The following is a 15,976-nucleotide window of genomic DNA, read 5'->3' as shown; positions in this document are numbered from 1 at the left end:
TCTCATTCATGATAGACATGCAGGATTGTTGCAGGCTTTGCTGGATATGCAACACGGTAGCGTGCGACGGGGTGTACCAGTACAGTGGCCAGATCTCAAAAGCAGGTTGTGCATGCGCCATATGGGTGCGAACTTCTACAGACAGTTTAAAAACAAAGAGTTAATGAAGCTCTTCAAGAAATTGTGCAGTCAGAACCAACAACGTAAGTTCAATGCATTATGGGCAAGACTTGATGAACTGACTCTTAAACAAACTGCGGAGGCCGCACCTAACCGTGAGGAACCAATAGCTCTCGGTCGGCTCCCAACCGATACTCCGCAGATTGTACGGAGATCTGGCTCATCTATTAGGAGCTTTTCACGGTGGATACGCAATGAGCCCAATGAAAAATGGGCTCTGCTGTACGACAGTGGTGGTGCCAGGTATGGAGTAATGACTACAAACATTGCAGAGGTTTATAACTGGGTCATGCGAGGAATGAGGTCCCTACCACTAGTTGGAATTGTAGAAGGCATTTTGCATGGCACCTGCAAGTACTTCATTGATCGGTTTGCAGCTGCTAAGGTTCTAATGGAGGACAATCGTACGCTTTATGGCCGGATGCTATGTGAGTACATGGAGAAGGCAAATAGGAAGGCCCACATGCATCGCGCAAATCAAGAGGGCACAGCAGAGCACAGGTTCAGTGTCCTGTGTCGGGATAAGGGTCGGAGGGGGGTAGACGTGAGCGGCATGTTCAAGAGTGTGTGCTAAGGAGTGGGACATGCATATATAGTTGTCAGAAGCCACAATTACTCCACAAACCTTGTACACATGTCATAGCTGCGTGCACGGAGCACCATATGCTTCCAAGGCAATATGTGTCACAATATTTCATGAAAGATCAAGTACTGAATACCTGGAACCAGGAGCTGTATGGTTACGGCATTGTTGACACTTTTACAAGTAACCCAGGGCCTTCAAGAATATATGTGCCTGATTTGGGAAAGATGAAGAACGCACCAGGCCGAAGACAATCTCGGCGGATTCGTAACGATATGGATGAATCCGAGGCTGGCCCTAGGATTAAGCGATGCAGTCAGTGCAATGAAGTAGGTCACACTTACAAATATTGTCCCAAAAGTGCAGGCGGTGATGCACCTGTTGTCTAGGTCAGCTAGTTTTGTACCATTTTAATATGTGTTAATTTCACGTACGGTTAATTTGCATTCGAAGTATGTTGTTCTTGTCTTTATTTCTCAATGTATTAATGTACATGTCTTTCAAATGCAGAGATGGCTCAGCCTTCGACCCCAGAGCTTTTGGACCCTGCCGTGGACAAGAAGCATCGCAGCTTCTTATCCGCCGAGCACTAGACGGACCTAGGAGTGTTTCGTCCATGAGGCCCTGGAGAGCTGCTGACGGTAGACGAGCGCTGGACCCACATGTACTTAGAAAAGCTGATGGTGTTACATATCATTTCGCTGCTGTTGTTACATATTATTGATGTACTGCAATACTTATAGGTTGGGAGCGGCCGGACTCCTACCGCTTTGCCGGTTGGTCGAGGCCCGATCGACGGAGAACCCCGAGGTTGCGGCCCGTCGTTTCTACTTCGATCGGTCGCTGATAGCAGCACTGGTCGACCGTTGGAGGTCGGAGACACATACGTTCCACCTACCGTACGGAGAGATGACCCCGACCCTGCAGGACGTCTCCTACCTCTTAGGCTTTCCTTGCGCGGGAGCTACGGTTGGGGTGATTGATATGCAGGCTGACTGGATGAATGCCATGCATCAGCGATTTGGGCCGGTGGAGTGAAAGGCGGATGCACCCCCGTACGTGCCTGAGTTCTTAGCCGATGCACGAGGGCCAACGAAGAAGTGGATCCTACAGTTCCAGGTATGGTAACATGCAACCTATCGATTTCTAACAAATTATGTCGTAATGATTATTTCTGACACCAGTCATATATGCAGCCGGCGTACATCCACCCACAAGCCAACGCATACGCGGTCTCGAGACATTTGGAGGCCTACCTCCTTTGGTTGTTTGGATGGGTGATGTTCACTAGTGGCCAAGGCCACCTCGTTACGAGGACCCTTGTGCCGTACGCCCAGTCGATAGCGGACGCGCATGCAGAGGATGTACCGCAGTTCAGCTGGGCATCAGCTGTTCTTGCTGCGACGTATCGGGCGCTCTGCGACGCATGCATGAAGAAGGAGGCGCTAGCCACTTTTGCCGGGTGTCCACTTCTTCTTCAGCTATGGTCGTACGAGCATTTCGCCATAGGTAGGCCGGTGGTGGATCGCTCCCCGTACCCAGAGGAGTGGTACGGCGAGATGGAAGAGGACGCGCTGACAATGGCCTCGCTGTGGTGTCGTCGACGGGTACGTAATTTACATTAACAGTTTCGTTCGTACTATGTTACTCTCTAAATATCTGTATTGATGTTTGTCACTCAGCCACACTGGGCCCACGAGCAGCCTCGCAGCGCGTACGAGCATTTTTGTACCCAGTTTGACAGGCTACGTCCTAACGATGTGGTATGGGAGCCATACAACGTTCGGTCCGTTCATACACATGCAGGGTCGGGATTGTCACCCTTGTGCACCCGTGACGAGGAGTACTGGCTCACCAAGGCGCCCCTTATCTTCGACATCTACGTCGAAGAGTACTCACCGCAACGCGTCATACGGCAGTTTGGCCGTCACCAGGCATTCCCGCCCGTCCCTATCCGTACAGTCCCCTTGCACGTCCACAGGTACATTTGATAAATTTTAGTTTGAGTAACCTTCGTTTCAGTTTGCCTTACATTTACCATGGTTTCAATGCAGGTACACGCGGAAAGGCCAGCCAGCTGGCCACCTCTGGGCGGACCGCTTGGCCCCTTACGTGGCAACATGGGCCCAAGCGCTACAGGACGTCGTTAATGAGGCGTGTCACCACACCGAGGGAAACTTTAGAGAGTACCTACGGTGGTACGTACCTCGTACGCGGACTCGTGTCACCTACACCCCTGATGATGTCCGGGGCCACGTCGCATCGACAACGGAGACATACCCGGTGCATTGGGACGAGGACGCCGCTTTAGCAGTAAGTCATTTTTTGAAGTCCATACTACATATTGAATGAACATAACCGTATACTTTAATTGTTCACTATTGTTCGTATCCGCAGACAGATATCATTTATGATGTAAATAGGGATGCAGCTGCTGCCATAGACCGCGTCCGGCAAGGGCATCACCTAAGTGCGTCGGATGTTGCGAGCTTCATTAGACGGGTTTTCGACAAGACGACGCGCGCCCTGAAACTCACCTCCTACCGAGCTACCACAGATGTAGCAGGGCCGCCTCCCAGGACGAGTGGTGTACACGCCGAGTCGTCTCAGCCGTCAGACGTGCACCGACGTTCTTCAGTGTCGGCACCCACACGACCCCTTCTATCACGTCTTGGAGGGTCCGAACAACATGGTACGAATTATACTTTTGAAAATTATTGATCAATATCCTTTACTTATTGTTATTAAACATTCATTACGTCCGTCTGCACAAGTCTCGACGCAGCCTCGCAGATTGAGCCCTGTACGTCCACAGTCAGGTACTCCGGGAACCCTTCTTCCTAATTTCTAGTACTTTCAGCAAAATAAGTTACAACAGTGCTCAGATTACTTCGGTGACGAGGCCGGTCCGTCTTCGGCGGCCCCACACCCTACCCCCCGCAACGTACTACGGCACGTCAGCGTGGCCTTCTTCTGCTGCACCGTCGTACCACGCAGGTACAATTATACATTTTTTACTACTACTTTCAATACCATATTGTTCGTATCTAACGTGATTATTTGTTCACAGGCCCCTCCAGCCAGTACACATGGACGCCTGCCGAGCCTTCACAGTCCTCCTACCCTAGTCAAGAGGATGAGGCTGGCCCCGACACCGCATACGACATCGTCCGTGACTTCTTCTGGGGCACACCTGACTACGACGTCCTTCAGCGGTCCCAGGTTTCCAGTGCACCACTTCGGACCCAGCCCACGCACGACGAGCCCTCAACACCGGTGGTCCCTACTAGGCCTACCAGACACGTCGGCCCACCTGACCCCCTCACCTACTCCAGGGGTCACGTAAGGGTTAACCAGCGGCATCGGGACCACAATGGGGCGCACGGACGACGGCAACGAGGGAGGCATGAGTAGCATTTTACATTTTTTGTAACTAACATATGCGTATTCGCTTCGTGATGTGATCATATGTGTTAAGACACGTTCACTTTGTATGGTCGACTTAGCATTTCGTAAATGCATTTCATATTCAAACACGTTCAATGAACAAGTGACCACACCACTAAACTTTAACCATGACTTGACAACACATGTCTCCTGCCGCAGGCTTTAAACAAGATGTGACAACACTACCCAGCTTTTTCAAATCAGTAAATGACAACACGGGTACCAATAAATGTGGAATCTCTGACCATGGGCAACGACAAAACTGTCACATTCTTCAAGATGGAATCCGATGCTCCTCCCGCCAGCTACGCCCATGCCCTAATTCCTTTCTTTAAGAGCGAATCCAATACTCTTGCCTCCCCCAACTATAAGTAGCCAAACCTCCTTACGGAGAAGCATCGCTCATTTCTCATATCTCTCAAGTGCAATGTCTTCCTCAGCTCCATCGAGCCCACCAAAGAAACATTGGGGGACTACCGTACCTGAAGGTCTCGAACCACCAATGTGCTTCTGTGGTGACCTTTGTAAGCTCCGCGAGTCGCAGGACATCTCATACACCTATGGACTACGCTTCTTCATGTGTGCCAACTACGAGTATGACAAGCCTCGCAATGCAACAACTGGTTATCGACCGGTACGGTAACAGATGTCCGCCTCATCTCTTCCGATTACGCACCCTCTTTTACTAACCGCTCATCTTGTTCCATTTGTTCAGTCCCCTCCACCGCTCTGTGATTTTATTCAGTGGCTCGACAATGAGCAAAATGACTCACAGAAGCTGTGGGTCGACATGAACATGAGGTGGAGAAGGAAAACGTACGCACGTCGGGAGTACGAGCAACAGCAAGAGGAATTTCGTCTCAAGCGGGAGGAAGAAGAGCGCATGAGGAAGGCGGCGCACGACCGTACCGTGGCTCAGGCTCGAGAGGCTAAGAGGGAACGGAAGCGGGAGAGAGCCCGCCGTGCTAAGGCGGCAGGTCCCGATACCCTCCGAAAGGGAAAGTATCCTAGATGCACGCAGTAGAGAGTACCTAATGTAACCCGACATACTTTCCTTCCCTAAGGCATGTTATGATTAGGATCGACGCACTAATAAGGTCTTAGTGCGAACCGTACATGCCACCTTTGTTTTCTCATCGTGTCGTCGCGGTTATAGTGTATTGTAATGTTTTCACCATGTGTTCAATACTATGTTTGTCCTCGTTCGCACCCCATATCCACGTAAAATGCTGCAACTACTAATTACTGATTTTTTTCCTCCCGTTATTACATAACCTACTCCAAATTTAATTTCTTAATTTCCTTACACCCCTTCTTTTTTTTCTTCAATTACAAAAATAATACATTTTTATAGGATAAAATGGAAAAAAATTAATTTCACATGAAAAAAGCCTCTAACCTCAGAGGGCGGCTAGGGGCTAACCGCCCCCCCAGGGCCTAACCGCCCCCTGAGAGGGCGGTTAGCCCCTCTTGCCGCCCTCTGAGGGGGCGGTTAGGCCTACCGCCCTCTCAGGGGGGTTAGCACCGTACCCGCCCTCTGAGAGGGTTGCAGCCTTCTGAGAGGGCGGTGGGCGCCTACTTTTGCAAATCTTTTCGTCGGGAATCTATTTATTTAAATTTAAACTTGAAAAAATATAAAAATAAAAAAACTCTTATTATTAGTGCTCTTTGGAGTCCGAGCTGTTTTGAATTTTTTTTAATTTTTGGAGATCTACATGACAACATCTCTACGCTATAAATTTTTCTAGTTTTTTTTTATCATTCCGATAGTGTTTAAATTTTAAGAGTATTGAATGCTGTATTTTTTTCAATTTTTTTATGACTTTTTCTATATGAATATGACGCTCTTCTAACAGAAGTTAGGAAGATGATAGCATCCTCTACACTATATTTGTTTTTACATTTTTTTTATGATTATTTTGATAGTATTTTGAATTTTGAGAGCATTGAAAAATTACATTTTTTAAGATTTTTTATGACTATTTTAATAGAGATATATTGCTTTTTCAACGGACGATAGAAGTATAGAGTTGTAAAATTTCAAAACATAAATATATATTTACAATTTTCGGATTTAAAAATATAAAAAAAAAAACCTGCACTCGCAGTTGGATCCGTTGGCAGCCCCGCACACAGGTTTGATGGTGAGAAGTGAGCACCTGTCGAGGTTAGGGACGAGACCGGCTTGACGCCCTGCCACCGCCCGATCAGGAATCAACGTGGGGTGGGGTGGAGGTGACGTTGTGGACAAGGATGGAGTAGGTTCTAGACTTCTAGTCTACACTTGTACTCGACCTCTAGACAATTGGGAGATGCCCATGTGCCCATGTATTAGCCAGTTGTGCAGAATATATTTCTCACTCCAGCCAAGGACCTAAAGCATGAGGCCTACGTGGTCTCGAATACAATCTATTATTTTATTATTTGATTGTTAAAAGATATATTATGTTTATTTTTAAGGTCACAAAATTATCATGTTAATTAAAAATATTGATCACTCATTATTATAAATATTTAATGGTCTAGATTAACAAAAAGTTCATATTAAATACGATTAATAAATAATTAAATTCGGAATTAAAAATTATAAAAAATAGTAGTTTGATTTATACATGTCTTGATAAGCAAAATATCTAAATAAAAATTTTAAATAAAATAAAATTAATAATAATTAAAATTAGGATTAAAATAGAAAAGGAAGGATCCATATCAAATAGTCTTAAAAAATCAAATAATTATAAATATAGATACCTAAACAAAAATTATTATTACTCAATGTAAATAATAGCTAAGATTCAAAGTAAAATACATAATAAATAGCTAAAATTCAATGTAAAATACAATAAATAAATAGCTAAAATTCATAATGAAAAAAATTCAAATTCTTACTCAGATAATAGATTAAGAAACACCAAATAAATCAAGGTCGTCATATTAAATAGACAACAGGCAAGGTACAACACGTAGACAAGACAAACATATTTTGATTTTGGTTTAACTGACTATATATGACGCATGATTTTAATAGTTGATCAAAATGTATACGAATCAAACCAATACGGTTATATGATTCAGATAAAAGTTTACAGCATAAATAATTTTTTTCTTCTACTAACATATTTTTTTATCTCTTCTAATTTTACACATTTTGTAATTAAATAACAATAACCTCGTATAAAAAACTAAATGATTGATTTTTAATCAAATGTTATTGTAATAAAATATTATACCAAAACTAGCTATGCTATTAATATAGACCATTTGCTGGTTAGCGATCATTACAGTCAAAATAAGCACAGCTGCCGTGGAGCTCAAATGGTACACCACGACTGCTGCACACGATACTACTACTACATAATCAATTTAGTATGACATCTATTTACAAAAAGTACTATAAATGACTTCAAACAAAAATGTCTGAAAAAATAATAACAAACAATTATAATAAAATAGGATGCTACCGTTCAGATAGTTCTAAACTATAACCGTCTATACTCTTAATAAAGATAGTTGTAGTTTGTAACTGTCTATATTATTTTTTATTGTCTAAATAATTCTAATTTATAATCATTTATACTATTAACAATAATAGAATAGATAGTTTCAAATTAGAACTATTTGTAAAAAAAAAGAGCAGTATAGATGTTTCTAAACTAGAATCGTTTGTATTGTTTAGTATAGACGGTTCTAAGTTTAGAACTTATGTATTAATAGTGTTCTACTTATTTTAAGCATAAATATTATATAGATTATTTTTACACAATGATCATTAATGAATGGTAGATAAGATGGTAAGGAATGTTAGTTCGACTCCTATAAAATACTCTTATGTTATTTCGTGTAAAAAAATCATGTGATTAGTGACCACCCCTATATAATAATATAGGGGCTGACATGGACAGGAAAAATATATTTTTAGATTTTTTACTAAAAAATTTAGTACAAACGGTTCTAAGAACAGGTTATGTATAACTAATTTGTGTAGACGGTTTTTGAAATGTCCCTTTAAATCTGATTTATTCAGACTTCTTTTCATATATGATTAAAAAAATCTCACACAAAATTTTTAAACCATTTATACAAATTATTTTTTACTAAGTATACACAAGCCTTAGCTTCAGCTGCCGTTCGGAACGAGTTGGGTCGACGTTGATCGCCAGTCTCGCCGCACTACACGCGATATTATACGAACCACGTACGATGATTGCACTCGATCGAACCGGGCGTTCCAATTATGGCAAAGCAAAAATCGTGTTTATCCTTCGTCCGGGACAACTAATAAAGATCCGGGAAAGCAGCTGGACATATGCCTTGATGAACGGAGCGTGAAAACAGCAGCGTCCCAGCTAAACCCCACTAGCAACGACTTTATATATATAACATTAGGATATAATACCCACGCTCAACACGCCACGGGTGATCACCGGCTACACATCCACGTCGACGGTCGACCCACCAACGGCCACCGCACTTCGTGCGCTCCACCACTCACGCCGAGGACGCCGGCGACCGACCGCCCCCGCTCGCCAACTCGCCATGGTCGTCACACGGCGCCCACTGCAAAAACTGCAGTCACCGCCTTCGTTCTCTACTGCAGGGCGGCAGTCAGTCCGTAGGGTCGTCTCTTTCACCGCCGGCGAATTTGATCGTTTTACCATCTTCCGTTGTTTCCCTTCGCTGGTGCAATCGGTCCAATCCGTGTTTTGTCTCATAATGACGAGTCCTTGTTTGCTACTGGTAATAGCCATCACAAGTACTGTACGTCCTCACCCAGGCGTGCCAACCACTCGTCCAAGTCTACCCAACCGAGAGGGTGTCGGTGCGCGCGTTGCACAAGGCGACACCACGATTTGTACTGGACATAGTACATCTCAGCAACCTGCCAGGATATGTTTTTTACCAACAGTGAGAATTAATCACGGTTAGTCGATGCTGGCCGTTTTCTGGATGGGAATTGGCGCACGCGATCAAGCTGCTGGGCCATGGCTGCTCTCGAACCAGGGGCACGGCACGGCAGCGCAAGTGGCAGCCTGCCAGTCGCCATGAACGGTTTTAACTAGGATGAAAATGGTAACGATAAAATTCGAAATATCGGTTATCGTTTTCTAAGTTTTCTGATCAGAGAAGCAAAAACGATAGTTCAAAAAAACAAAAATGAAAAAGATAAAACTATGCGAAAACCATAGCGAAAACAATTTAAACTACTTCCGATCATTTTCGAAAACCATACCTAAAACTACATTCAGAAATTCTCAGATATCTTCCCAGTCCACCTAAGACCCACGACCCAACAAAGGACGAAAGGGGAAAAACTCAGCAGCACGGTGCCCGACCATGCACCCACTGCAGACACACCTGAAAAAATGATCTTCAACGCTGACGCGGCAACTCCGGTCATGCACCCACGGCCTACATGGCACGATGGCCGGTGATAACATCTCGACAGCAACGACCTGATGGTCAGCTGGAGCACAAACACTCCAATAGCGATAGATATGTACACACGTCGGTATATGCACACTCGCACTGCCACGGCGCAAGCACCGGTCGGAGCTCAACTTGAAAACACGTGAGCTCACACCGGCAACGAATCGCAGCACTAGGCCACTGCCGCGCCAGCACAATGAGGTGCGGTAGGGCGGTAAGCCCTCGGCTCGACCTTCAGCAAATCATCTGGAAGAAGTAGAAAAAGGGGCAAGATCATCCATAATAGATCCACCCCCTCCCTGACCTTTTCCCATGTAGATATAGGCGGTAGATAGGGTTTCATCTTGTTAGAGATAGATTCCAATCCCTTGCCTACTCCGCAAAATTCGGGCAAATCTTCACCAAAATGAACTCGGGAACCATTCAAACCGAGATAGATAGGAATAGAAGGGAGGAATAGGAAGGGGATGGATGGATTTCATCTCCAACTTGTTAGAAATTAGGGCGGCGTTGACTTGAGCAGCCATGGTGGCTCGGGAACGAAGGGGGGAAAGGACTCCGCTTTGAGCCGGACCGATCGAGGCTAGAAGAAGGGAGAGGGAGAAGAAACGGGTGGGTTTGGACCTTTGGCCGGCCCAGTCAAGGGAAAGGAGAAGGGGTGCCTGGGCTTGGGCAGAGATGGCAAAGGGAGAAGCCTTGACTGGCTCAGGTAGAAAGCGAGAAGGGTCGGACCACTTTCTTCTTTTATATGTTTTCTTTTCTTTCTCTTTTTTCTTTTTATCTATATATATTCTCATAATTATATATATATATGTGTGTATGCTAACGAATCTTATTGCTTCCAAAACAATGTCGTACACAAGGAGAATTAGCCTAATGGCTCAAGCTAGTGATCAGTGTTACGGTTCGGTTCTTTCAGATTTGAATTATCGATTTTCGATCGATAGAGGCATATTTCCGTCTCGATAACACCGTTTTTGATTTTATTGTATTACCGATGTCGTATTCGTTTCTGACATTATCGCTATCGACTTCGTTTCTGAGTGAAAATGTGAAACTGAAAATAATTTAAACCTTTTTCGATCATTTTCTACCCGTTTTCATCGCTAGTTTGAACCATCTTCCAATGAAGGATGAAGCTCGCCCATGCGGACAACACTCACATCAACAAAGTTAATCTTGCTAATAAATTGCTAATACTTAATTAATTTGCCCCTTGCTGTGCTTTTGGAGCAGCTGTTAGCACTGGCCAGATCTTGTCACCCTCCTCTCACGTGCAGGAACAGTTAACGCCCCATGTGACGGTACCAGCTCGGAAATTTACGCCGCTGCCGGTGGTGCCGGGGCCTGGTGGGCAGCTAGAATTAACCGCCCCAACCATCAAAATTCAAACAGCCGATGGCTGGCCCTACGATAAACTTTACTGAGTACTACTCGAATCTGGGACTACCACGGTGGCCATTACCATGGAGAGCTGGAAATATGGCCGAACTAGCCCGGTGGCCCGTGTGGTTACGCGGAATTTAACCGTGTATGTATGCTTGAATTATCCAGGCTTTAAAATTTTGGTTTTACCTTATTATATCTTTTTTTCTGTCACAACTATGCGGGCCCATTAATAAGTATTTTCGAATATTGGTATACCATAACAATATTTTCATCCTTTCAGACATTTTCATCATCTTTTTGCCCTATTTCACGTAGATTTTGCTCCATAGTCACTTATTCTTGTTTTTCTTTCCAACTCTAATTGAGTAACTTTTGTTTAGGTTGGAAGATCACACTTCATCATCTGCACGGTCTGTGGATAACGCATTTCCCCTCGTCTTCCTAACAACATGACCTTAGACTGCATGATTAAAGCCTAGTGCAGCGAAGCACATATCCTTCTATACCTTCACTTGTGTGTCCTACTCTGCAAATCAATAGCTTCGTTAGCATTCCTTATCGTTGTTAGAGGTTACGGTTTCACCATCAGTAATCTACAGGCTACGTCTTGCACCTGGACCTCAAGCTACGGGGTCCATGCCTGGTATAGCAACCCTATATACTCCCCTACCGATCCTTGACATCATATGGGTCATTGGCTTCACTTTTTCGTTGCATTCGCCTCTGTTATCTGCCATATATGCAATCTAAGCTTGTCTCTCACTTCAACACCACTAAGCCTTATCATACTTAGCGTCAACGTCCTCCCGTCAAACGACGCACCCATACCCTTCTATTGCTGAAGAGCGGGCAACGATATTGACCAGTCGAACCACCATCCTGTCTATGTAATCAGGAAAGAAGGTTATATTGTTTCTTTTTCTATGAGAGAACATTTGATTTTTCCCACTATCTGAATAAATTGGTCATCCACTTTATATCGGGTCTTATCTTATTTTCTTTCTTTTTACACCTTAGCGATGTTTCTATTATTTCTATTATATTTACCTGCTAAGGCTGTTGTCGCTATCACCATGGAACCTTTCGTGTCAACAACGTAATGCTAATGCTGGATCTAAGGCCGCGATTCGCGTGATCATCATGCGCGCACGCGGCCATGTGCCCGGCATCAGCGAGGGAGTGGTGGCGCCTCCAGCCGGCCCTACGAAAGCCGAAAGGAATCACAGTCACTTACTAGTATTACCCCATCCAGCCCCTTTACCGGGAAATCGCCTCCTCAGCGTGAGTGAGCACTGGATCCGCGGCTTCACGTTCCGGGCGCAGTCACTCAGGTGGTCCCTCGGACCGGCCCCGGCCAATGTACTATTCACGCCAGGTAGCCGTGTCTTCTTGCACAGATCTACCACAGGAGGGGAGCAACGAGAGCATCTCCCAAGTATAGATAGATATCTGTTATCTATATAAGATTTATATATGTCACCAATATATAGTATAATACTTAGTCAATTTCTTTAACAATATATTATAGCATTGTATACAAAATTAAATTGTATACAAAATTAAGGTAAGCATAAATATAATATACTACAATATTATCATATTTAATGAGTAGACTATCTATTGATCAATAACAAGATTTTCTCTCTCTATATAGGCAAAAAAAAATCTAATATAGCCTCACTTAGATCTAGCTGACATTGATTGTTGGAGAAGCCGTGAGTGCCGCACGGGAAGAACCATCTCTTCTCCGACTAAGCTTTCTTCGTCCTCCCCTCTAGTACTCTTTAGTGGTTGCAATCATTGCACACGCTTTGCCGTCACAAAATTATGGATGGTTCAGTTCGTTTCAACCGCTCAGCTGATTTCTTGCTCTGCATGGCTACCCAGACCTTGCCAACCTCGGGGATAACGTCCACCTCGTGCCGGACTGAACGGCCGCTTCCCGGCCGGTTTGGATCGAGCCAATCAGACAGCGACGTTTATCCCCGTGATAGCTACTTCGAGCTAATTGGATGTCATGGTGCCCGGCCAGGAGCCGTTTCCTTGCCACTCGTGGTTGGTAGCCTAGCCCAGCCCAGCCCGACCGGAAGCATCTCTCGCTCACCGTCAATTTCCTAGAACGCCACCCCGGACAAACATGCATGCTACTACCTCTGAAAATGCCCGTGGCGAGCACCCCGGTAACACAAACTAACGGATATTTTATTGGTCGACGTGCATCGACCATCGAATGTCGATACCTAATCCGGTTCTCTGATTTGTTTATCTCTCAACTGTTTGGTTCCCATTCGTCGATTCCTCTGCGGCACACAGTACGAGTGGAATAGAATAGAGCAGGATAATCGATCTCAGATCTGCAGCCCTGGTGCAGTGTTGGTGCAGATGCACGACCGGATCATCACTCGTCAAAGACAGCTCGATTTACAGCTCGGCAAATGGCGAGCAATGACTCAACAGAGGTCATGCAGGGACATTACATAATCATCAGCTGTGAGGCAAGCATTGATTTTACACGATAAATATTGACAGCGACAGACATGTTCCTTTGCGAGTCCCACTTGGCAATACTGAAATCGGCCGCGCAACTACTCTCTCGTGACCACCGGCTTCAAGAAGGGAGGAGATGATAGGTAGCTAGAACAGAGCGCAAGCGAACACGCAGGCGCGGCTCAGCCATCACAGGCGGAAGCCGTCGTCCTCTTGCTCGCTCGCGTGAGAGCGAGAACCAGCAGGAGTGCCGATGAATTTGCTCTTTTTGGCCGTGAATTATTGCTACCTGTAACAAGCAGAGAGCGGATGAGGGATTAGGTAGCTGGATTGGTGGGGTGGATTGGTGGGAAGAATCGATAGACAGCGAGAGATGAAGCTCCACTTGTTGGTGAGGTTCCTGTTCGGGCCCGTGCCGGTTTACTTCTCGGCGCTGGCCATCCTCATCGTGCTCACCAACGCGCAGTACTTCGGGCTGGTGGGCGTCGGCGTCGCGCCGCGCACGGCGAAGTTGGCGTCATCGACGCCGGTGGTGAGCGTGATGAAGTACTGCGACATCTTCCGCGGGGAGTGGGTGCCCGACGCTGAGGCGCCCTACTACAACCACAAGACGTGCCAAATGATCCAGGAGCACCAGAACTGCCTCAAGTACGGCCGCCCGGACCTCGGGTTCCTCAAGTGGCGGTGGCGCCCCTCGGGGTGCGAGCTGCCGCGCTTCGAACCCCTGCAGTTCCTGCAGTTCGTCCGCCACAAATCGCTCGCCTTCGTGGGGGACTCCTTGGCGCGCAATCACATGCAGTCCCTGCTCTGCCTCCTCTCGCAGGTATGCGCGCGAGTCTGTCTCCTCTTCCTGCTTGTGCGCAGAGCAAAAGAGATCTACGTTTTCTGCTCTGACAGCGTGAAACTTTGCCAAGTTCGAATACTGAGCCTGAGAAGAATACCTGAGACCTGACCAAAGTGATGACCTCCTCTCTGAAATGGCGAAACTGCATGCAGGTGGCGTATCCCAAGGACGTGTCGGCGAACCCGACGGACCAGAACAAGGTGTACTACTACCGGGCGTACAACTTCACGATCAACATGTTCTGGTCGCCGTTCCTGGTGCGCGCGCGAGAGCCCGACCACGACGGCCCCGCGCACACGGGCCACTATAGCCTCTACCTCGACGAGCCCGACGAGAAGTGGGTGTCCCAGATCTCCCGGTTCGACTACGTGATGGTGTCCGCGGCGAACTGGTTCTCGCGGCCCTCGCTCTTCTACGAGAAGCGCCGCCTGATCGGGTGCAGCTTCTGCAGCCGGCAGTACGGCGTCCCGGACCTGACGCTCTACTACTCGCAGCGGCGCGCGTGGCGCGTGGCGCTGCGAGCGATCAACGCGCTGGACGACCTCCGGGGCAGGGTCGTCGTGCGGATGCTGTCGCCCATGTCGCACTTCGAGAACGGGACGTGGGACCATGGCGGCGACTGCAAGCGCACGCAGCCGCTCCGGGCGAACGAGACGACGATGGAGGGCCGCGACCTGCACTTCTACAACGCGCAGATGGAGGAGTTCCGCGCGGCGGAGAAGGCGGCCCGGGAGAAGGGCCGGCGGCTGATGCTGATGGACGCGACGGCGGCGATGCTGATGCGGCCCGACGGGCACCCGAGCCGGTACGGGCACTGGCCCAACGAGAAGGTGCAGCTGTACAACGACTGCATCCACTGGTGCCTGCCAGGCCCCATCGACATCTGGAACGACATGCTTTTCCAGATGCTCCTCGCCTAGCGCAAGAAGATAATCGCCGGTAACCGTGCACAGATTTGTTTTAAGATACAATTTTGACGAGAATTCGTCCCCGAAAGCCTAGATCCGTTCGTCCTCTTTCCTCGTGATTTTGTGTCGATCGACGGGAATTTTTTTTGGTCGGTCGGCACCGTGAAAAGGAACGAAAAGGAGGCGCCTTTCTGTATGGCTGGGCTCACGCTGTCACGCAGTGGCGCGTACCCAAAAGGTTGCGGTCATTTTCGAATTGAAACGGAAGTTACTCCACCCTTCACATCACATCCCGTGGTCTCGTGTCGGATTCCCGCTCCTGTTTCAACCCCAACCAAATCTGGCGGGGCGCGTACGGGAGCGAGGGGTAAAAGCGCGTAACTTCTCTCGTGCCGCGTCGCGTCGCGCGGCGCGGGTGAGACTGCGTGCGGCGTCTGCATCTGGGGGCGGGGACTGCCGCGTCCGCCGCCGGCCCACCGATCGACCGCACTGATGGCGCCCGGACAAAGGTGATGCGCGCGCGCACGACGATGGGACGGGAAGAGGAGCCGGTGCGCTCTTGTCAGGAGGCGGGACCTAGCGCGAGGCTGGCGATTGGCGACCACCGCGTCGCTGATGAGATTGAGTGGGTGCGTCAGTGCGTCAGCCGTGAGCGACAGAGCCAGGGCCGTGCGGGAGAATTTGGGACCGATGCAAAATGCAAAATTTAGG

General features: G+C 47.3%; 1 protein-coding gene across 1 annotated transcript; it reads left to right on the top strand.

The window, feature by feature from the left end:
• The first annotated feature begins 13,502 nt into the window (after window positions 1–13,502).
• Window positions 13,503–15,553, top strand: LOC133908387 (protein trichome birefringence-like 19). The gene is made up of 2 exons (XM_062350383.1): window positions 13,503–14,336; window positions 14,510–15,553. Exons 1-2 carry the CDS (start codon window positions 13,887–13,889, stop codon window positions 15,275–15,277), a joined length of 1,218 nt encoding a protein of 405 aa, XP_062206367.1. The 5' UTR covers window positions 13,503–13,886; the 3' UTR covers window positions 15,278–15,553.
• The last annotated feature ends 423 nt before the right edge of the window (window positions 15,554–15,976 follow it).

Source organism: Phragmites australis, chromosome 2, assembly GCF_958298935.1.
Source record: "Phragmites australis chromosome 2, lpPhrAust1.1, whole genome shotgun sequence".
NCBI classification, from domain to species: Eukaryota; Viridiplantae; Streptophyta; class Magnoliopsida; order Poales; family Poaceae; genus Phragmites; species Phragmites australis.
Note: the sequence above shows the minus strand (reverse complement) of the source record. Positions and strands in the feature narration are given on the sequence as shown.

Coding starts and splice junctions, on each gene's coding strand:
- LOC133908387 (XM_062350383.1), top strand. CDS start 13,887: ATGAAGCTCCACTTGTTGGTGAGGTTCCTGTTCGGGCCCGTGCCGGTT. Junction 14,337..14,509: donor TGCTCTGCCTCCTCTCGCAG/GTATGCGCGCGA, acceptor AACTGCATGCAG/GTGGCGTATCCCAAGGACGT.